This window comes from Parus major, chromosome 1A (genome assembly GCF_001522545.3).
Source record: "Parus major isolate Abel chromosome 1A, Parus_major1.1, whole genome shotgun sequence".
NCBI lineage: Eukaryota > Metazoa > Chordata > Aves > Passeriformes > Paridae > Parus > Parus major.
In genome coordinates this window covers 45608173-45629218 of record NC_031773.1, presented here as the reverse complement: position 1 = coordinate 45629218, position 21046 = coordinate 45608173, and the positions used below count along the sequence as shown (strand labels likewise).

General features: G+C 44.4%; 3 protein-coding genes across 3 annotated transcripts; all 3 read right to left on the bottom strand.

Moving 5' to 3' along the window:
* Nucleotides 1–682: 682 nt before the first annotated feature.
* ART4 (ADP-ribosyltransferase 4 (Dombrock blood group)) lies at nt 683–3819 on the bottom strand. The gene is made up of 3 exons (XM_015627170.3): nt 3297–3819; nt 2049–2763; nt 683–1244 (listed from the first exon to the last, which is right to left on the bottom strand). Exons 1-3 carry the CDS (start codon nt 3387–3389, stop codon nt 1150–1152), a joined length of 903 nt encoding a protein of 300 aa, XP_015482656.1. The 5' UTR covers nt 3390–3819; the 3' UTR covers nt 683–1149.
* A 2298-nt stretch (nt 3820–6117) lies between these two features.
* On the bottom strand, nt 6118–10846 carry LOC107204127 (osteocalcin-like). The gene is made up of 4 exons (XM_015626943.2): nt 10693–10846; nt 10160–10195; nt 8239–8308; nt 6118–7052 (listed from the first exon to the last, which is right to left on the bottom strand). The coding sequence occupies exons 1-4, from the start codon at nt 10757–10759 to the stop codon at nt 6923–6925; spliced, it is 303 nt and encodes a 100-aa protein (XP_015482429.1). The 5' UTR covers nt 10760–10846; the 3' UTR covers nt 6118–6922.
* Nucleotides 10847–13911: 3065 nt separating this feature from the next.
* On the bottom strand, nt 13912–20002 carry MGP (matrix Gla protein). The gene is made up of 5 exons (XM_015626905.1): nt 19899–20002; nt 17180–17330; nt 16360–16395; nt 15160–15235; nt 13912–14287 (listed from the first exon to the last, which is right to left on the bottom strand). The coding sequence occupies exons 2-5, from the start codon at nt 17238–17240 to the stop codon at nt 14149–14151; spliced, it is 312 nt and encodes a 103-aa protein (XP_015482391.1). The 5' UTR covers nt 17241–17330; nt 19899–20002; the 3' UTR covers nt 13912–14148.
* Nucleotides 20003–21046: the final 1044 nt, after the last annotated feature.

Below are 21046 nucleotides of genomic sequence, written 5' to 3'. Positions count from 1 at the left end.
CTGTAGCCTGAAAAAGTGGCATTACTCAGTCTTCAACTGCTTTGTCCCTTGGATGTAGATGCCATGCGTTTGACTTTGCTGTGTCTATTTCCCCCTCCCAAAACCACAAGGTTAATTCTGTGTAGACCCACCAGTATATACAAATTGAAGGATTATAGTTCTGAGGATGATGGAAAGTAATTTTCTGACTGGGATTTATACAAATTTACCAATTAGAACTTACACAAATTTACCAAAAACCACCAAAATGTAAGAATCACTAATTTACAGCACTTGCCTTACTTTGAAGACTGTAGGTCAAAGTCATACTTCCTGCAGCCATCAGAGTATCCATACTTATAGCTGTTAATACCATATTTTGCTGGCTGCTTGCCAAAATCCCAGAAAACACTGTCAAGAAACTTTTCTATGTTTTATTCCAACTAATGTCTTGGGGAAGAATGGGTCAGGTGAGTTAGCAGTTTGGATAATTGATTTCAGAAATGTAACAATCTAGTCAAAAATATATCCACCTTTATTCCTCTGTAATTCTCCTGTAATAATGCCTTCTGGATTTCCTCTGTTTGCTTTTCAGAGTCAGACACCACTCCAGAAGTGTTAGCCCACCTTGGTTTTAAGAGTGGCAAAGAAAGGCTGTTCAGGGTCTGCCAGAATCTGAACAACTTAATGTACTTCTCTGTCTCTTCAACCAGCACAGTAATGCAACTCCTCGATGCACATCTCGGCACCAACTTTCCCTGCACTCAAAGGAGATATGCACAGCTACCCAGTTACCCACTTGACTTTACTGCCTTGGTGCCTTCCATATCCCACAGACAGACTCTTTCTCACTAAAAATAAAGATATTAAGAAATCTGTAAGGAGTCCAAAGTCCCTGTGTGTCTTTTCCTGAATACCTCAGAATAAAGCTGTCTACAGTTTTATTGTCAGGAGGTTATCCCTGATCTAGTCTTCAGAAAGGCCATAGATAACTTTCTTCCTAATTGAATGGGTCCAGAGAATGTCTGTTTTGATGAACCAGACTGAATATTCCAGTCTTGACTGGAGAGTTACATCTGAAAGCAAAGGGAAGATTGAACTTTCTGTAGCAGCAGGAACTCCAGAGGCTTCTTGCTATTCAAGGGCACATGTCTGGATGCAGCCAGAGAATCAGAGACTGTGGGCCAAGCACAAGGAAACTCCAAGCACACCAGGGAGAATGGCAGAGGTGAGTGAAGTATAACCACTGTTCTCGCTTCTTGAAGCTGAAAGAAAGTAAAGAGAGCAGTCATTTAGACCTCTGTTCACTGCCTAAAGCTTTTTGCTTTTGCTAACACAACCTTTGCCCATGAAGGTAATTTTCTCAACTCTATTATTTTGGCTTTGGAGGCACAAACCCTCATACACTACTGTTGTATAAAGCGACAAAAGCAAGAGTCCTGGGCTGGTGGTAGACTCACAGCAAGGCAGGGATGTGAAACAGGCCCCATGAGGTATTCCAACATAGAGTTATCTCTATAACCAGGAAACTCAGTGTGTTCTTTGTCAAAGAATACATTTTCTCCCTTCTGCCTCAGGAGAGAGGTCACTGCTAAAGTGACAGTAGCTTTGTTTACACTTCTCTCAGCTTGTCAGACATAAGTGTAGAAGTAGTAGCTTGCCAGAGTAGTAGTGGACCAAATCCTAGAATAGTCCTGAGGCTTGAAGCAGCATTGCAAGACACCAGCATAGATTACTTGGTTCAAGCAAATCTCACCCACTCTTCCAACAAGAATGCTGGGGACCCAAAGGCATGAGTCCTGAAACATCCTTGCAACAACACATGGGATAAATGGGAGCTGCAAAGAACCCTGAGCCCTGCTGTTTATTCATCTTTAGTGTGCTGGGGGGCTGTCCCAGGTTCCACAGCAAACAGGTAAAATCTGGGTTTTGCAGTTCTTGTAGGCAAACCCAGCAGGCAAGGTACAGCTTTGGCCTTGAGTGTGGCCCCATGCAGGTGCAGCTGGGGGCTGCCTGGGACACTGGAGACCAGACTGTGCCCCTTTTGCATGAGAACCTGTATACAATACCTTCCACCAGCTGGCACTGGTACTTGCTGGAGTTCCCCACAGAATGCAGATGCAGACGGTTGCCCTGCTGGGTCTGAAAGAAGCTTTTGACAAGAAATATCTCATAAGGGGGAATGAGGACTTCCTTCTCAGATATGTGATAAGAAAAGCCTTGCATAGCTGCTCCCAGGCAAGTGGTCACAGTGAACAAAGTTTCATTCCCAAACTTCTGGGCTTCACTCCTGAGGCGAGAGGTAGAAGTGAAATGGCCAAATCGCACCCTGCTGCCTACCTTGGCCTTGATATGTAAGTCCTTTACACTCCTGTGCACCTGGTAGCACTTATGTTCCCCTCTGCTGCTCTGCCATTCCTTCAATATCTGGATAGCAGTTGTTAGGTAGAAGTGAAAATATTTTAAACTGAACTTGTGTCTGTAGTGCTCTGGAGAGATTCCTGCTGTAGATGTAGCCCAGTTCAGCTGCGAGTGCAGGGAGTTCATGGTGTAAGCCATGAGGACTATGGCATGGCTGGCACACATTTCCCTTAAGAGACCTGCAGGGTTCTTTAGCAAAGCCTCCTGAGCCTTCTTCCAGAGACGAAAGTAGTCCTTGTTATCAGCTATTTCCTTTTGAAAATAGTCTCCTTTCTCCAGTTCTTCCATCATCTCCTCTCTGCACCCCAGGTACTGGTCATCAAAGGAATGCAGAGCCATATCTATCAGGGTGGGAGACATAGCCTGCAACATGAAAGCAAATGAAGATTATCATCAGAAGTGTGAATGTCTTGTGTATCTTTGGGGATGCAAGACAAATTTTTACCTTTCCTTGCCTCTTTGTTATTCTTGGCAGAGCAAGCAAGGCAGGTAGCAAATCTTTAGCAAGACCTTCCTGAGCAACCTCAGGTTATTGTCTGTACATAAATCACAGGCAAATACTAGTCAGGATGTCAGAGCTCTTATTTGATATGGATGTGCTGCATTAAAATCTCCAGGAGCATTGGTCAATTTAGACAGGCTGGAAAAGGAAAGGAAAGATTCCATGAGATCTACTCACAAACGCTCCTTGAAAAATCTGGCTGCAAACAAGAGTGAAATTCCAACCAAGTAGCTAAAACAAATTAAGACAGGTAAGAAATGTAACAGAGGAACTGAAAGCAGAAAAGTTAATATTGAACCCAAAGCTCCTTAAAGAACTTGTTTCAAATTAAAAAAAAAATAAAAATTCTGTGATATAAGCAATTCCATTATTTCAAATAAAGAACAATATTTGCCTCTTTTACCAGTATTTGTGAGAAGATCAGCAACAAGAGGCTACCCAGTGTCACCAGCTTCCCAGAGTCCACCCAAGAGACTGAATAGAACATTATTTTTTTTTAAGGAAAGGTATTTTGCACCTGTTTCTTTCTGTTTTTCTTTGAACTGGAAAATTCTGCAGTTTGTAATTTGCACTCAGGTTTTGGTGGCTCTTCTTCAACCAACTTAAATTTGCCAAATTCTCACTGCAATTCAGAAGTCATTAATCAATCCAAGCAGACAATTTACTGGTAGAAATGTGCCCAAAATCCATAAGGAAGTGTCTGGTTGCACCAACTTCAGCTGTCATGAGTGTCCATCACTTTGATAGTTCTTTTAATTCCAAGGTACTTGGTGTTGCTCTTGCAAAAAGGAAGAAAACCGTGGATTGGAGACATCAAAGGCACTTCTCCTGAGGAGAGATGTATCAGGGTGACCACTCTCTGGTTAAGAGTTTAAAAACCCCTTTTAAAGAAGTTGACTCTGATAAAGCCAACACAGAAATGCAGGGTAAGTTGGGATCCCGTCTGGAAGCAGCAATAACCTAACTCTCCTTCTCCTTATCACCCCCTGGTTTCTACTCATGTGCTGCCAATCCTACTCTTTCACCACTGCAGAGTGGCACCTTGTTGGACTGTTTACATTGGGCTCAGGCAAAATGAGGGTGTAGATTCAGATTCTGTGCTGAGACAAACCTTTCTCCAGCAGCTGCTTTCTTGACACTCTTCCAAACCCTGGCAGTGAGTTATTCATCCACAGAGCCTCACGGCCTCTGATAACTCTTCTGTATGGAAAAAGAGCCAAGAACTATCAAGGCTCTGGTTCTGACTACAGAAAAGTGAAGCCCATTTTCCATGGCCTGATAATGATAAGCTGGGCGAGGGGGACACCTCCAGATGTGGAGTGATTCCCTGAGATAGGGGATGTTTGTCAAGCTGCTTGGATCCTGTGGACACAGCATCTGCAAAATATTGCTGAGATGGGGTGGAAGGTGGCATAAAGGTCTCATGTTGGGCTCCTTTCAAAGCAGTTGCTGCTGCTGACAATATCTGCAGTCCCTGGTGACATGAGATGATGCCATGAAGTGCCATACTAAGTGATGGATGCAGACTACCTACTTCTCCAGCCTGGGATTTCTCTGTTATCTTGGGCTCTATTTTGTTTGACTGCTAAAATTGAGTCCACAGGAGGGCTCACGAATTTATTGAGAGACAACTCTACCTCTCTTTGTGTAGAGATAAAAGAGACCTAAACTGAGACAGGGTCTCACGGGAGCTTGGCAGTAATGATAAACACCCCCACTAAAGTGTCAGTTCAGCTGCATATATTCCATTTGTAAATGATATCCCTGTTTTTCTCCTCTGACCAGTAAGTGAATGCTTAGTATGAAGGGAACCAGCAGGAAAAGAATTTGCATTTTCAAACGCTTCAGAAGCAACTCTGCGAGTTGTAAGGAAAGTTATTGCTAAATACAACAAATGCAGCGGCCGTGAGATGGCAGCAGAGGATCTTTGACGGTGCTTAGCGCTGCACCAACTAAGGGAAAATCGAATTCCTCCATTTCAGCGGTAAATTTGTAACGTGATCTGAGTGCTCAGATCTCCAAAGGTCATAATGACTCAAACCCACGAAGAGATCTGATGACACAGAGTAGATGACATAATGGAGGCTTCCGGGTGTAACTTTTTTTGCCTGAAAAAAGTATTTACTGAAAGGGGGAGAGAAAAAAATATAAAACAGAAAAATGCAAATATGGACAGGAAACTTTTTGTGCTAGCAAAACCACACAACAACAACAAAACACCCTATTTTATTAGTACACTGGATGTTAGGATTCTGCTAATGTCTCTAGTATCTTTCCAAGCAAAAATTTCCTTGTTTTCAATAAAGCATTCTTAATTTTTACTAGATGGCCTTCAGAGGAGAGTTTTACTGTAAGCAGTGAAGCCCCATTAGTTTATGTCACTAGAGGAGCCAGTCACAGGTGTTTGACCAAGACAAGCAGAGATATTAATTAAGTGTCTTCTCCTTGGCTAAGATCAGCATCGCCAGTGCAAGTGACAGCAGCTTGCCATGCAAAGCTCACACTGGCAGCCATCTCTGCACACTTATCCTGTGTCCTTACTTCAGCACAAGGCTTTTCAGAGAAACCCTGATCTGAGTAGATGGTGAGTCAGGTAAAGCCTGGCCCTCCTCTCCCCCAGTGTCACAGAGAGCTGAACCTATGCCCTGAATTTTTAATGTCATCATTTCTGATTCACACTGGGCCATGGCAGGGGAAAAGGAGTCCTCATGCACTGAGTTCCTTCTCCTCAGGGCTCACAAAAGCAGGCTGTGTCTTCCAGGCATCCCTTTTACCACAGGTAGAGGTTGTACAGAGGAACAGAAAGAAGCAGCACACCAACTCACATTACATAAGCAGTATTTATTGCAATTAGCAGTTGGGCATGGTTGCACCAGCTTACATGTAACCAGAGAGATTTGGTCTCTGCAAGTTTCCTGAGCATCAGCAGTCCCTGTCCTTGGAGGTGTGATCTGCCATCCACCTGTCAGGGAAGGAAAGCTGACAGAGTATATTAGTAGTATATTATATATATAATATATATTTTCAGCTACCAGTTGTCTTGAATAAACAAAAAACTGCCCCAATTTCAATCCATCCTTGAACTAATTTTTTTTTTAACTTCATAATGCTTATAGCTTTCTTTTCTTCTTTTTTTTATATTTTTTAGCTGTTTAGATACTTTTCGTTTTCAGCATAAATGCAAAAACAACAGAGGAAAAGAGGTTTGGGTTTGTTTTTTTTTTCTGTTCTGCTGGGTATTTTTAGTTTCACTAGAAACTGGTTGGAAAAAAAAAAAGCAAAACCAAAAACCAAAAGAATTCAAGGCCATTTTTTACAGACATGAAAAGCAACACACAAATGCAAGGGCTCATCTAAAAGGACTCCTTAAACACACCATTTGGGATTTATTTATTGTTACTATACAGGCAAAGTTTATGACAGAGTAATCAGAAGAGTGTACCAGAAGCTGATTGCTATCTATGCAAGAGTATTTGCACACTTCTATCTTTATAAAATTATCCTACTGCAATGCATATTTAATGTGATTATACTACATAAAAATACTGAACTTTCCCACTAATTGGAACAGGTGTTCTTCTTTCTTCATAGTGAGCATTCCAGGATCAGATCCGTCACATTGTGACATTCTTCTTCCATAATCTTCCTGTATTTTGCAGAAGAGGGTAGGAGGTCTAGTGATGTTTCTAAGGCATGCAGTGGTTATCTTGAAAGTAATCACCATTTTTCACCTATTGTGTGTGGGGGATTCAGGTGGAAGGAAGTAAGACAGAGTCTCCTGGTGAAGCTCAAAATACCACAAAAGATGTCTGAATAGAGACTTTATTGATGAAAGGAAGAAAGTTAATGGAAGCTCAACAAGTGGGATAATCCCTGCCTTGGTGTTCCAGCTGGTTAGGGAGACTACAGAAGAAGATGCTGGTCCAGGTGCTTTCCTTCCTTCCTTCCCAACCACAACCTTCCTTCTCCTGTGGGGTTCGGAGTGTTCCAAGCCAAACGAATGGAGAGACCTTCCCATCCTCAGTATCTCCCAAAGAAGCGGTTGTAGGCCAAGGCAAATCCCACTTGGTCAGAGAGATAGTCACAGGGCGGGTAATTTTCACAGCGCTCATGCATCTGCTCCATTGGACTTTTATAATACTCGAAGTACCTGGAGCAGACAAAGACAGAAATGCCATTCTCCAGTTTCAGCCAATGCAGCTGGTGACCGCTAACATATCTGACACTGACATGAGAGAAATGACCTCCAGGGTGACCCAAAAGAGGGCTGATCATGCTGACTTAAACATCTGCTTACACAGGGATAGGCTACTTGATCAATGTTGGGAAATACAGGATTGAAGCCAGCTTAAATCAATTTGCTCTTGAGGTTTTATCAGCAAAGGATACCACAGAATCTGTAAGGATTTGGGTTTTGTTGTTTGTTTTTTTTTTTGTCTTCAATCTCATTCCACAACTACCCAGGATTGATTGATTGATTGATTTTATTGCTTCCTTCTTACCTTTATTTTTGCCCACTAGCCATCATTTTCCTTTAGCTTAAACACTTTTCTCTAATTATCCTCACTTCTGTTGTACACAGGAGGACTATCCCCATGTAGGTTTTTTTCTTCTGTTTCTTTTTGGCAGGCTAAGAAAGCCCAAATATTTTAGTCTCAGCTGCACACTTTGGATGTCATTCTCAGTTCCTCTTCTATGTTTGGTTAATCTTTCCTGAAGACTGTACACACCACCACAGAAATCCCAACAGTATCTCATGAATTTTTATTTTATTTCTGTATAGGAAAGAGTAGATTATATTCCAGGAAATATATGGAGAACATCCTTGCATTGCCTGAAATTTCTCAAATAGCTAGGATTTCTCCAAACCTTTGTGTCTACTTTCTGCACAAGTAAATGTGTGTTCTACAGCTTCAGAAGGAACAGCCAATCTGACCTATCCTCATTCCTGCAACAAAGCTGTGCTTCCTTTGTGGAAAACCAGAGGCAATGACCAAGGCTTTATGATTCTCATTATTCTAAAAATTGGTTCTGATGACCCTGTAGGCTGGGGCAGCTTCTAACTTGTATGCCACTGTCTCCATGGCTAGCACAGTTAGTGCTGTCTTTCTCTCTGGGAGGAGTACTAGAGTCCAGCTATGAGCCTTCAAATGGGTTTTAATGAAAAAAAGAACCATTTTGAACTGAATGTCTCCTACCACCCTTTTCCTTCAATACATGAAGGAAATAACATAGCTGTACAACAAAATAATGCCTTGTCATGCCCTATGGCCTTCCCATCCCTTCTTCAGAACAGACCCAGAGTCCAGCTCTCAGCCCAGCTCCTGAGTTGTTACCATTCGTAAGGGCTGGATCTCTTCTTCCTCTTCACAAAGGCATTGGCAACTTCTTTTTTAATCTTGATGCCTGTCAAGAGAGAACACAGCAGGTTGGAGATGAAGCACTGAAGCCCACAGACCAGTCTAACCTCTGAAAATTAGAATCTACCTTCCTCACAAGCAAATGATGCCACAAATTCTCCTAATGGTCTGTTCAACTCTCCCCATCCCACTGCCCACTCAAAATTCCCTCCTCACTGCATCCTTCACATCTTCATGAAGCAAGGTTTTTTCTGTCATAAACTCAATTTCCTTATCACGCAACATTATCTGAGTCTACAGCAAATGTGCAGAAGGCATAAAATATGAATAAGAAAAGAATTAGAAGAATGACGCCCTCTCTCCCTGGCCTACTTAATTTTAGAATCTTGGCTTCCTTTCTGTGTCTTGACTCAGACTAAGAATGATGTGGGATACCAACCAGAAGACCTTAAAGCACCTCCAGTGAGCCATGAGCAACAGGCAGCAAGCAGAAATACCAATGCTCACATGTACAGAGTTCCATGAAGGGTGAAGACTATAAAGTAGTGACAGTAAGCATCACCCAGTGAGAAATACACCCAAGATGTGCAAAGATCCCAGCATTAAGGACCTGGAGAACATAAGAAGTGTTTCAGCCATGAGAGCATTTGCCCCTGCTCTCCACTAACACGTCATGTGTGCACCTTTGCTCCTTTGATATATTGCTGTGCCAACACCCTGGTGCTGTGAAGGACCCCACAAACACCAGGTACAGCCCCTTCCCAGCCCGAGCCAGGGCTCAGCACAGCACAACCTCGTTCCATAGGATGGTCTCACAGCAACAGAGGTGCCCAGGTGCCAGCACAGCAGCAACACAGCTAGCTGCACACCAACACACATTTCAGTGTGGAAACTGGAAAATTGTTGCTGTCTCTGGGGGAAAAAATATTCTAAAACCTCTGCCTGTGGGGAGATGGTGGGGTTTGTCCCTTCCTTCATCATCATGGAGTGTCTGGCAGTGTTTCTCTTTGGAGGTGGGAGGTATCCCATCTCTGGCAAACTGAGGTTTAGTCTGGATCAAAATACTAACTACACAGAAACTTCCAGTTAATGAGTTGTCAGAAACTACCACCTTTCCCTGAACAGTCTTTTCTTTTTTTTTTCTCTTTCCCGATTTATGTTTGTATTGGCTCACTGGAAAAACACCAACTTTCATGCTTCTCAGCAGCAATGTTATCCTTTAAAGTGTGAGAAAGGAGAGACACGAGAGAACAAAAAGGATTTTCCATACAGATTTCTGCCAGGATCAGCTTGCTGCAAAAGCTGTGAACAACCCAAGGTGCAAATCCCAGCATCCCAGGTGACCTGACAGGAGGGACTGCAGCCCTCAGGAGCAGCCAAGGAAGCCCCCTCTTTCAGAGGTTTCCTTGTTGCAGGATTTGTCAGGAACATCACAATCCATAGATGTGGGAGCTTCTGCTCTCAGAACAGCCTGGGGATGCAGCAGTCACTCTGGGCAGGTCTCTGAAGCCAGGTCAGAGCAGGGAGACTCCACCAACACAACTCTGTTTCACAGAAGGCAGGTGCATCCAGCTGCTAACATCCTGCCTCACTCATGCCTTGCCAGGGCACTGCTCAGGGGTTGTGGAGATGCAGCCTCTGGCACCAGCCCGCCCCGAGGGATGCTGGCCTTGCTGGCACAGGGACACTGGCTGCCCACATGTCACCTGCTTGCATGCTGCTCTGCATTGCTGCACATGCTCCAGCACCTCAGGGACTGCAGACTTAGGGACAGAAAAGTGAAGAGTTAGAGAGGGACTCAGCGTGGTTCTTGTTCAGCCCTCGAACCTGTCAAAGGGAAGAAAGAGGGCAGATGAAGGAGAATGGAGCTGAGCATCAGTCAGTACCATATACTCACTGTCAGCGCTGAGAGATGCGGAGGGTTCTTTGGGATCTGCAAGACAGACAGACAGACAGAAAGGAGTCTGCTTGTGAGTCCTTCTATGCTTGTGGGTCGTCCTCCTCTGTAACTGAATCCCACCACTGACTGGCCAAATCCAGCTCCCCCCACTTTCATAGAAGGTCTGTTTCTCCCAAAATGGTTTTATTAACACCCACCATTTAGAGAGAGACTAAATGATAAACAGTTGAAATACTAAACATATTAAAATGTTCAAATTCTCTGCTGCAAGTCAATATGCAACTGAGGTGGGGGTGAGTGGATATTGACCAGTGGAGAAAAATGCCCAGCAAAAGACAGGGGTCTCAGTTCCCAAGCCCTCTCTCATCCGTGACTCTCTCTCCAACAGAGATCTGAAGTCGTGAAATGACTGGTGGTGCATCTCCTCCCCCCCCAAAGCTCTGTGTCCCTCCCAGTTTGCAGGGAGGCTGACAGCAAGCTGCAGGGTTCAGCAGCACTCTGAGAGCCTTCCTGGGAAGATGTCCCCTTACCTTTCTCACAACAGCAGAGTGCTGCCAGGGCCAGAGTCACGATCAGCAGTGCCAGCAGACTCCTCATGTCTTCTTTGGCTGCGCTACTCTCCCTAACCTCAGAGCTTTCCTGGAGGTTATTGAAGTTCTCCGGAGCTTGCTTTTGGGCAGCAGTTTATATCCTGTGATTTCTTGGAGTGATCAGGGATCTGGCTTGTGTTCCTGTGTCTGCGCTCCAAAACAAAGCCCATCCTTTGGGCCAGGAGATACTTGGTCCTGGCAGTCATTTTGGCATCCATCTCATGACTCAGGGCAATTCCAGAAGATTTTATCTGAGGTTTTAAATGGGGCTGTTGAAGAAAAACAACTGGATTTTAAAAATCATTTTTCTTACAAACTTCAAAGCCATTCAGTCATGCTGGAAAGCCAGGGGAGAGACCAGCACACACTGAAGTACAACAATTCTTTTCACGTGATGGGGCTCTCTCATGTGGAGTTTCTCAAATGAGACTGAACACAATGGTGACTATTTCCTCCACCCCACCTTGACTCATTACCCTGAGAGTAAAGGAACCTGTAAATTAGTTTGCATCAGGGCAAACACAGTTGCTCTTCAGACAGTTTCAGAGTGTCACCAAATCACTTTGGAGAGATGAGATTTTTTTACTTTTAGGAACTTTGGAAGTCAGTTTGAGGGAAGATCTTTATATTTTCCTCCTGGAAATCTTCGTAATTCAGAAGTTTTATTTTGGCTTCTCTTGTCTAAAAGTCAAATAAACATTTAGACTCCAAAAGTGTTTTATGCTTCAGCACCTGGGTGGCTGAAGTTAGTTGGTACGACAAGAGCCTTGTATGGGCTGCTACATGTCAATAACCCCCACACTCCCCAAACCCACTACCCAAGTTACCAAAGCCACATCCCACAATCAGCATAGGAACCACAGAATCACAGAATAAGCTGAGTTGGAAGGGACCCACGAGTATCATCAAGTCCAGCTCCTGGCCTGGCACAGGACACATCAAGAGTCTTACCCTGTGCCTGAGAGCATTGTCCAGATGCTCACGGAGCTCTGTCAGGCTGGTGCTGTGACCACTGCCTTGGGGAGCCTGTTCAGTGCCCAAATACCCTCTGTGGGTGAAGAACCTTTTCCTGATATCCAATGGTGCTGCCCCTCCACTGCTCCTTAGGAGGATGTGGTACACTGCAATGAGGTCTCCTCCTGGCTGAACAGACCAAGGGACCAAGTCTGGGTAGCTGTTTTGTGGGTTTTTTTAAAATAAAGTGTGCTCATTCTTTCTGGTAGTGGAGACATAATCTTCCTCCACCTCATATCCAGCCTCCTCAGACCCATGTGCAGGGTTACAGAAGTAAAGTTTAGGATGCTCCCAAGGAAAATCAGAGCCATTAGGGATTTTCTCAATTTTAGAAACACTGTCTTTTATCTTAGAGAATTTTCAGGATTAAAATAAACCCCAACTTTTGTCCCTGGTAACTTTTCTGCTGTCCAGGAAAGCTGAATATATATAGTAATGATGTCCAGGAAAAGGTCTTGTATATATATTAATCCAGCAAAAGAACAACAGTTAAAAAGTAAATAAACATCTAAAAATAATAGGTATTCTAGGAAATTTATGCTTCCAGATGAATATTTGAAATAATATAAATGTACAATTCTAGTAACCCAAATAGCTTTATTTATCCTCCCATCTTTTCCCAAGCTTTCTAACCAGCATGTAGTCTCTTAAATCTGTTTGGTTGTTGTTTACGCTAACAAAATCCCACAGAAATCTCTGGTATTATTCATTATTTATACTGGTTAACTGGGGATTGGAATCACTGGATATTTCTGGACACAGACCCAGACAGCACTAGACCTTGTGCCTTCTGTTGTGGTGGTGCCACAGTGTCAAGTCAAACCCAGACACTGCAGAGCTGTTGATTTTAGCATATGTGAGTTTGCTCCGGTTGGTGATCACAAGATTCACCTACTTGAGAACACAGAGAACCAGTGTGTGTGGATATACCTGGTCTGTACAGGTTTTTTCCTTAAATTATTTCTGTCTCACTTTTTCCTCTAGACAAAACTGTCAGGGTGGAGTTTCCTATCAGAAGTGTTTTCAATAAATAAATCACATTTCTTTCCAAAATTCAGTTTCAAAGCTGGCAAAACCTTGAAGCATGTTTTGGAAGAAAATGCATGTTTCTAATGGGCCAGGTAGATTTGGCTCCAGGCTTAATTTCACAGCTTAGTCAACGATTTGATACTTTATACATCACAGACTTTGATTGCATGCCATGAATCTTTCCAACTTCTATAATTTGCAGGTGCCTGTGTAAGCTTGGAGATGTGAATGTTGAAACCATCTGTGCTGAGCTGAGATAGATGTTATGTCTCCTACACAAATCGTACCAAGGGTTGTCCCAGCTGCTGTGGCTGCTGCCAGGCCCAGAGCAGCATTGAATTCCAGGACATGTCAGCACTTGTGTTTTTTGGCCTGGGGACAGGCCCTGGTGACGGTGAGCAGAATGCAGCCATGCTCACTCCTCAGAGGTAGAAGAAGGTGCTCAGTAACTTCTGCACAGGGGCAAGCCACATCTCGATTTCAAACCATTAGTGAACAGTAAAATTAAATTGTTCTACCTGAAAAAAGTTGGGCCTGACCCCAAACATTGGATTTCTTTTTTTCTGTTTATTTACCACCAGGAGCCCCTCTCCAGCTTTTATTTCTGCAGCTTTCAAGTGCTACCAGCCTAGTTTCACGTGGAAGGGTTTTGAAAGGGGATTGCAAAAGAAAATACAGGTTAAGTTTGGTCCACACGCTCCTTTCTAAAGGAGCACCTAACATCAGGACCTGATGGTAGCTGGATAAACAAAAAGCAATTGACAGGCTTTTTCTGTCACCTACTCTCACCCTAACTTTGTTTCAAGATTAAATAGGTGCCTTCTGGATTTTGATTCTCTGACTGAGGAAATATTTGATCCTCAAAAAGTGCATCTGCGTTCTGAATGCCCCACTGTTTTTAGATGTCTTAGGACTGGGAGCTGACACTGTCCAGTGACCTCTGAAAGAAGCCACTTGTAGAACCTGGAGCAAGAACATTATAGATTCTTCCAAAGCCATATGCTTGAAAGGTAATGGTGGTTTTCCCCATAATCTGCAACAGAATGTATGATAAATTCAGTTCCTTCATGGAAAATTGCATACCCCCCTTCCAAAATACTGTGAGTCATGAGAAGATAGTATCAAACCAGCGATTTATTTCGTAGTAAACACCCACATCCTGAACTCTCTGTGATTTCTGCTACATCAGCTCAGCGCTAATTAACACAGCATAGGAATCCATGGCTACATGGGAGAGAAGCAGCAGGCAGGATAACATACAGGGATACAAGCAACTGAGTATGTTTCAGAGCCATTGCGATTTTGGGGAGGATACCCTGGACTCCAGGCCCCAGGGTGGGGACAGGTCATCCTTTACTTAGTCCTCCTCCTCCCAAAATAGTGTTTGTAAGCAGCAGCGTAGCCGTGGCGAAAAGCGTACATTTCACAAGGGTAGTAGTCCTCGCAGAGCTCCCTCTGATGCTCCTGGGGCGCCTTACTACGCTCCCTGATCCTGTAAAGGAGAGAAGAGGGGTAAGTGCTGTCATCTAAAATATCTGGCTACAGCCCTTTCCTGTCCAGAAACTCCCCACTGGGATTAAGGATCCACCAGCAGAGTCTGTCATCCAGCTACAGAGTTCTTTGCACACCAGCTTCTGTGTTTACCACACCTGGGGAGTGACCTGACTACAGCAGGAATGTTTTGCCTCCTCAGGCAACCTTTTATTGAGGAGCTAAGTAAGGTGGTGGGGAGAGAAGAACAGCTCCTGCCTTATCTTGAGGAAGAGTCTTCCCTTTTCAGCCTTCCCTGGCCTGCTCTGTTCAGCTCTTCTGTTCTTTCCCAAAAATATGCATAGAAAAAAAGACCTGAATTATTCTGCAAAGGTCCTGAGGAGAAGGTTTGCCTTATGCCTTGCTATGAGATTATTTCTGTGCTTCAGTCTTTATTTTTACAAGCCTTGAATAAGGCATGAAATTGGTTATGTCTATATTTTATAAATGAGGCAAGAAGGCCTTCAGATGGCCCTTTGATTTAGAAAAGGTCATGCAAGTTCTGCATGAGATCTAAGGACTAGAATGAGATCTCAAACTGAGCTTTCTTTTTGACCATCGCACACCCATTCTATCTCCTTCTGTTGGTTCTTCCTTCAGAAAAATTAATCAGTCTTCTCAGCATGTGACATGTCTCCTAATCAAAGGACCCACTCTCTGTTATCTGAATTCTTGCTTTTCCTGGGATTGGGGATTTAAATGGTACATCACATTAAAAGTGGGACTGAGACTTCTTACAGGTCACCGTGGCTGCCACCCCTGGTACCAGCCTGTGCTTGGCAAGGAAGAATCCCTTCCCACTCTCAAGCTCAGCGTCCTGAGGCCATGACATACCTCTCCTGAGTGATGGCTCTTAGTCTTGTGTCAGCCTGTATGAAGTCACTGGCCCTTCGCCTGTTGAGGAAGGGATCTGAGAAGGCAAGGGGTTATTCAGAATGGCATTTTTTCAATGTCAGATTTCAACAAAAGCTAGTTTCCTCCTTTATAACAGCCTCCTTGTCTGCCCTCCCATGTACAATGAAATCCAGGACCTTTTAATATTCCCTCCTGTCCCCCGGCTGGTTCATGTGCAGGCTTTCTCTTGCTCTGCTCTTACTCAAATCACCCAAGGGAATGCTACTGTGATTTTGCTGCCCCAGCACTCTGAGTGAGTGGAGAGGCCCAAAAGAGGCTGGCACCAGGCTACACAGACCATGGGACATCTGAGCACTCTCAGAAGAGCTACAAAATTGTGCAATTGCTCACAGGAAGGGCCTGAGTAAGTCTCTCTGCATCCAGGGTTAGACAGTCATTGAGAAGTCTGTGTGGCAGTTTTGGACTGAGGGACCTGAAAGTCCCTTCTGACTTTTTTGAGAATCATTACAGTCCTATTGCAGAGTTCAGGAGTCTGTGGATGTCATTGATATTGGCTTCTACATGTGCCTTTGTGCTGCTGATTATTTGCTTTGTTCTTCTTCCAGATGTCCTAATTTCTTTTTAGTACCAAATCACCTGTTTTCTAACCTCTCCACGATATTGCTTGTTCCAAAGAGAGACTCTCCACCCTTTTCATGCCTTCCCTATGACACTCTCCCTCTTCCAGACAGAGGACCCCTCCTATTCACATACCCTGCCTGCTTCCAAGGTGCTTAGAGAAAGGCTCTCCTTGTTCTCGGGGGAGAATAAATTCTGTATGTGGCTTCTACAGTATATCTTTCCATGCTCATCCCAGAGATTTTTGAGCAATCTTATTTTTTTAGTGTCAGCTAACCTGGTTTTGGTACACATAATAGAGACCTGAGCTCTGTTCTCAAATTTTCTTTTCCAATTCTTATTATATTCTATGCAAAATGGAAGTATGAGCTTGTGCCAAAACACGTGAAGTCTTCTTTTAACTCTTCCCTTTTCATTCTGAAGCTCCAACACTCAGTAAATTAATTTTCCCTGGGCTCAGTGGTTCTATCTATTTTATCCCTAGTAGAAGTACAAGTAAATGATCTTAGACATGTCTGTAGCACTTTTCAAATTCAATAAAATAGTAAAGCAATCTCTTACTGAGATACTCATGGGACTCCATGCTCTCATGGGACTCTGTGGAAAGAAAGAATGAAACATGTATTATGACACTGTATTGATGGGATTCAGTATTTCATATTCAGATCAATAGAACACACATAGAAATCGGAGAAGCCAGGTTTTAAGGTACATGTTTGAAAGGAAGAGAAAGGGGTCAATGGTGTGACCTAGAATTAAAATGAGGAGTTTAAAGGACTCAGGAGTTTAATACAGAGCTACCTGGTGATTTACTCATTGCTTCCAAACTCATGCTTGGTCATCCAGCCTGATTCTCCAGCATAGTTCCTCACCTTCTAACTCCTGACACTACAGTGGATAGGATACCAATTTGCCTTCAAAGCTTGCATGTGTTCTTACAGAATGGATTAGCACAGTGAAGTGCACTTGACTCTTGCATGAAGCAGCATCTTAATCTCACCAATATGGAACTGTGTGCCTCACAGGAAAAAGGGGATGATATTACAAAAGGAAAAAGGCAAATCTTCCAATTAGTAAGGAATAATTAAGAATCAGCACTCTTATCATAGTCCAGACTAAAAAAGGGACAAAAAGAGGAGCAGTCTGTGAGGTGAGCTGGAACAGAGAGGAAGGGGTTGAAACATCCTGAACCGTGAATTCTGATGATGAGATAACAGCTCTGGATCAGGACTAGGAAGATCTGACTCAGGGGCAGGAAAGCAGGCAAGAGATCAAGTTAAGGGAAAAGAAGACACAAAGTAAAATAACAAACATTTGAACAGACCCATAAATGTCTGTAGGTTTGGAGTTTTCATTCTATCCAGTAATAAAGGTCACCTACCGTAGCAAGTGGCAGCCATCACCAAGACAGCCAGGAGCGTGAGGATGACGAGAGTGCGCATTGTGCCAGTGCGGGGAGGAATCTCTCACTCTGTCTTTCTCACTGTGTTTTGCTCTCTTCTCACTGAGGGTAGCTGGAGATCCTGGGCTGACTGCAAAATTAGCAGTAGAATGTTTATTATGAAAACAGAGCAAAGGAGGGAGCCCATGAAAGAGCCTGGGCAAGGTGACAGCTAGCTGGTACACATTCTTCTTGTATCTATTACAGAACATCCTCTATTAGCAGATTAGGTTTTGGGAAGGAAGGGGCATCCCCCCTTCCTGTCTTAGTTCAGGGCTGGGGGACATAATCCAGAGGCAAACATGTCACTAGCACTCCACACTCAGAAAAGCTGGCCTAGGCAAGTGGAAGGAATTTCACAGGCTGCCAGGGGCCCAAAGGCAGAGGTGTGTGTTGATCCCAAATATAAATATTTGTTTTTCTGATTTTTCCTCTGATCTGCTCTCTTTCCTCTCATCATACTCTGTCTGGATACAACCAGCCCAAACTCTTCTGTCAGCTTTGCCGATGTAGACTCTGAGCATGAAGCTTCAAACATTCCTGTCCCACTCAGTCCCCCCCTCTCCAGCTGGCTTCTGCTGCAATGCCAACCTGCCAGCTATCAGAGGAGGAATACAACCCTGCTGCTCTCTTTCATCTCCTACTTCATTGCTTCAGGAGTGACAAGTAACCCAGAACTTCATCTTTGAAGGCTCTCACTGTGGTGCTGACCCTAGGCTGCTCTTGTATCCCAAAGGACAGCATCTTGGTGAAATCAGAGGCAAACATTTCCCTCTTTGGTCTAGCCCTAGCAGTCCTTGCCTCACTGGACACTGAAGTCACACGTCAATATAAGGCTTTTCCTTTGGGATGAATCTTCAAGGCCAGCAGTCTCAGAGAGAATTACCTTGCCTTTTAACACCTGAGAGTTTGACTGGATCCAATATCATGGGCAGCAGAGATGGACAAAACATCAGTTGATCCACTCTCCAACTCTTGGAACAGTAGAAAGCAGTGAAAGAGAAAAGGAGTTACAGAGATGGCTATCCCTGCTGAGTGAAAAGGAAAGAGTTTGCTAGAGGCAGGGGACGAAGGGAGGGAGAGAGGGAGGGTGGGTGTCCTGCAGTGGCGGTGATGGGGCTGGGCCCCCACACACTGCCTGGGGATGAACCTAGGGCACAGGAACCATTCTTTTGCCTCATACAAACTATGACTACTGCCTGTTTTGTCTATGTGTATATGCAGGATTTCTCACTGGCAGAGTGCAAAGTGAATGCACTTTGGTGCAGATCATTCTCCCCAAAGCACTGTGCCGTTGTCACTGCTGTCACCTTCAGAGGCCACTCCGTGAAGCCGCACTGAAGGTAACACAGCCAACAACTACAGGAACATATAGCCAGAGCCTAACACTTCATCAGTGAGGAGTGAAATTCATTGGAAGAACATCACTCAGCTTTGCAATTTACCCTTTCAATGCCAAACTCATGACCCTTTTCTGAAGCCTCCTGTCTCAGGAGAGAGAAAAAAAAAAACTGACCAGGGACTTCAACTTCAGACCAAAGAGAAAGAATTGCTCTTCATCCCTGTTATCCCACCCCATGTGGAGAGCAGGTCAGTCCTGCACCATCAAGGTCCCTCCACACACATCAATTTCTTGCCTGTTCAGTGCTTAGCCTAAAATGAGGAGGAAAACTTGGGGAAAAGCCATAAGTTTGCTATAGACACAAGGTCAAAAGGGAACTGAGACTTTGCTGCTCCCACCCTGTGCCTTGCTACTCCAGTCTCTTTAAGGAAATTCTCTGCTCTGGGATCCTTTCAATTTTTTAAAACTTAGAAGTTTTGGACTTATTTTTGAATTTGGATTTTATATGTTTCCCAAGTATCTTGTACAGTAGCTGCTAAGAAAGGAAAACATGAGGGAGAGGTTTGAGGATTGACCCCTGTGGGATAGCAGTGGGGCACAGAGAGAAAGATGTTGGGTATACTTTGGAATGAAAGTGAGGCTGCCCAGTGGGAAACTCCAACACACTTTTGAGCCTAACCCTTTTTATTTGTCTTCACTCAGGGCAGAGCTTTCTGCTCCCTAGAAGACTCTGCTCCCATTTCAGAGGACTCTGATCCCAGAATGCCTGGAGCATACCCTGCCATCAACCACAGGAGAACAGCCACAAACACCACTTTAACCCAAATGTTTCATTCCTCACCACAGAGGCAATACATTTTTCAAGGGATGAATGAACATGCCAGCTACACAGCCTTATACCAACAAATCTCTTTCGGGGAATGCTTCTTCTTGCAAAAGCACTCCTTTCTACTCCCCCTACACTCCATACTTTCCCAGCACACATCTCCCCTACTCAACAACCGGGGCTGCCCTGAGGGTAACACACCATGCAGCACAGTGAACCCAATCCCTCTGCTTTCTTGCAGCATCCACTGGTTAGAAATACAGAAAGGAGCTTAGAAAAACTGGCATATGCCTGGGAATTCTCTGTAGGCTCACAAATAAAGGAGGGGTCAGAGAAGCAGCCCTGATGTGTCTGCTGCTGGAGTGGAAAATCACAACACTATACATGCTGTAGCAAACACTCCTAACATTTTACAGCGGTGAAGCACCAGCAAGGCAATAATAATAATAAGCAGCTGTCCAGGAAAAGCAAGGCAGTCCCTGCATACTCACTAAGCTGTTGCTTCCCTGCCAGTCTGCAGCTCTTGTCTCAGGGGGCAGCTCTCTTGGCGTCTTGGACCCTGGACTGAAGAAGAGGGACCTTTTATTTATTAGCATCGATCAGTGACTCCTCCCCTCTCCAAGTCTTGATCCACCCCCAGGCTACCATCAGAACCACCTTCTGCCCACAGCCAGGAAGCCAGCAACATCAAAGAACTGATCCAAAAGGGAGAGAGCCAGAGCACACACCAGCGGCTAGTGGGGACACAGCCACATCCAGGCTGCCTTTCTGTGCCTGAGAGCAGTGAGCGGACAGAGATACGAGAACAAGCTCCAGTCTCCTTCTTTGTTGCAAGAACCCCCTCACCTTTCACCCCCTCCTTTTCTGGCTGTGGTCTATCTCAAGTTACAGTGCTAGCCAGGGCACTTGTTCTTCCACAGGGAACAGTAGGCCAGAAGCCTTTTTCCATCTCATGTCATGCTGCTTTTACAACTGACCCCCCTCTCAACAGCAGGCTAGTATCAGACTGAAAACTCACATTAAGAAGGTGTCAGCTGGGAAACCCCAAAAGTGCCACACTGTACAAGGCAAAGAGTTGGCTTACACAAACCCAAGCCCCTGAGACGCTCTGCTCACATCAGACTCACAGCAGTGGTGGGCAGCCCAGGACATGTGACTGCTGGACTGGACTTTGGGCTTCTGGCCCAAAATGAAAATGATAGCATATCCATGGAGATAGAGAACCATCACTGTTTGGACAGAGAACAGGGAGAAGCTCCTGTCCAAGGGCTTTGTCTTTAGCTCCTATTGCGCTCTGTGAGTTTGGGGAAGGTTCAGACTTCACTGTGGCGATGAGATACCATGTTACTTGTGTCCTTGTACAAGCAGTTGTTGGTCCTCAGAGCTTGAGAACAGCAGTCTTGAGTTTTCCTCAAGACAAAGGGCATGTGATCAGGAACCACCTTTGAAAAGTAGTGCAAACAGGAGGCCATTTCTTGCCCTTGTCTACCACCCTTCAGAGTCATCTAAGTTTTCAGTCCTATGACATGCTGAACCCTGAAAGAAATCAGGACTCAGAAGATCTGGTTGCCCTCATCTACCTGGATACTGGTAAACCATTGGCCCCAGTGCCATCTGGCAAACTCTTAGGTAAGTAGGA

Excerpts from the sequence above, each read along its gene's own strand:
- ART4 (XM_015627170.3), bottom strand. The coding sequence starts at position 3,389 with ATGTTCTATTCAGTCTCTTGGGTGGACTCTGGGAAGCTGGTGACACTG. Across the intron at positions 2,764-3,296 it reads CACAAATACTGGTAAAAGAG|GCTATGTCTCCCACCCTGAT; the intron begins GCAAATATTGTT and ends TTCATGTTGCAG. Across the intron at positions 1,245-2,048 it reads CCAGTGCCAGCTGGTGGAAG|CTTCAAGAAGCGAGAACAGT; the intron begins GTATTGTATACA and ends ACTTTCTTTCAG.
- LOC107204127 (XM_015626943.2), bottom strand. The coding sequence starts at position 10,759 with ATGAGGAGTCTGCTGGCACTGCTGATCGTGACTCTGGCCCTGGCAGCA. Across the intron at positions 10,196-10,692 it reads ACTCTGCTGTTGTGAGAAAG|ATCCCAAAGAACCCTCCGCA; the intron begins GTAAGGGGACAT and ends TCTGTCTTGCAG. Across the intron at positions 8,309-10,159 it reads CGCATCTCTCAGCGCTGACA|GCATCAAGATTAAAAAAGAA; the intron begins GTGAGTATATGG and ends CTCTCTTGACAG.
- MGP (XM_015626905.1), bottom strand. The coding sequence starts at position 17,240 with ATGCGCACTCTCGTCATCCTCACGCTCCTGGCTGTCTTGGTGATGGCT. Across the intron at positions 15,236-16,359 it reads GGAGTCCCATGAGTATCTCA|ATCCCTTCCTCAACAGGCGA; the intron begins GTAAGAGATTGC and ends TTGCCTTCTCAG. Across the intron at positions 14,288-15,159 it reads AGAGCCATCACTCAGGAGAG|GATCAGGGAGCGTAGTAAGG; the intron begins GTATGTCATGGC and ends TCTCCTTTACAG.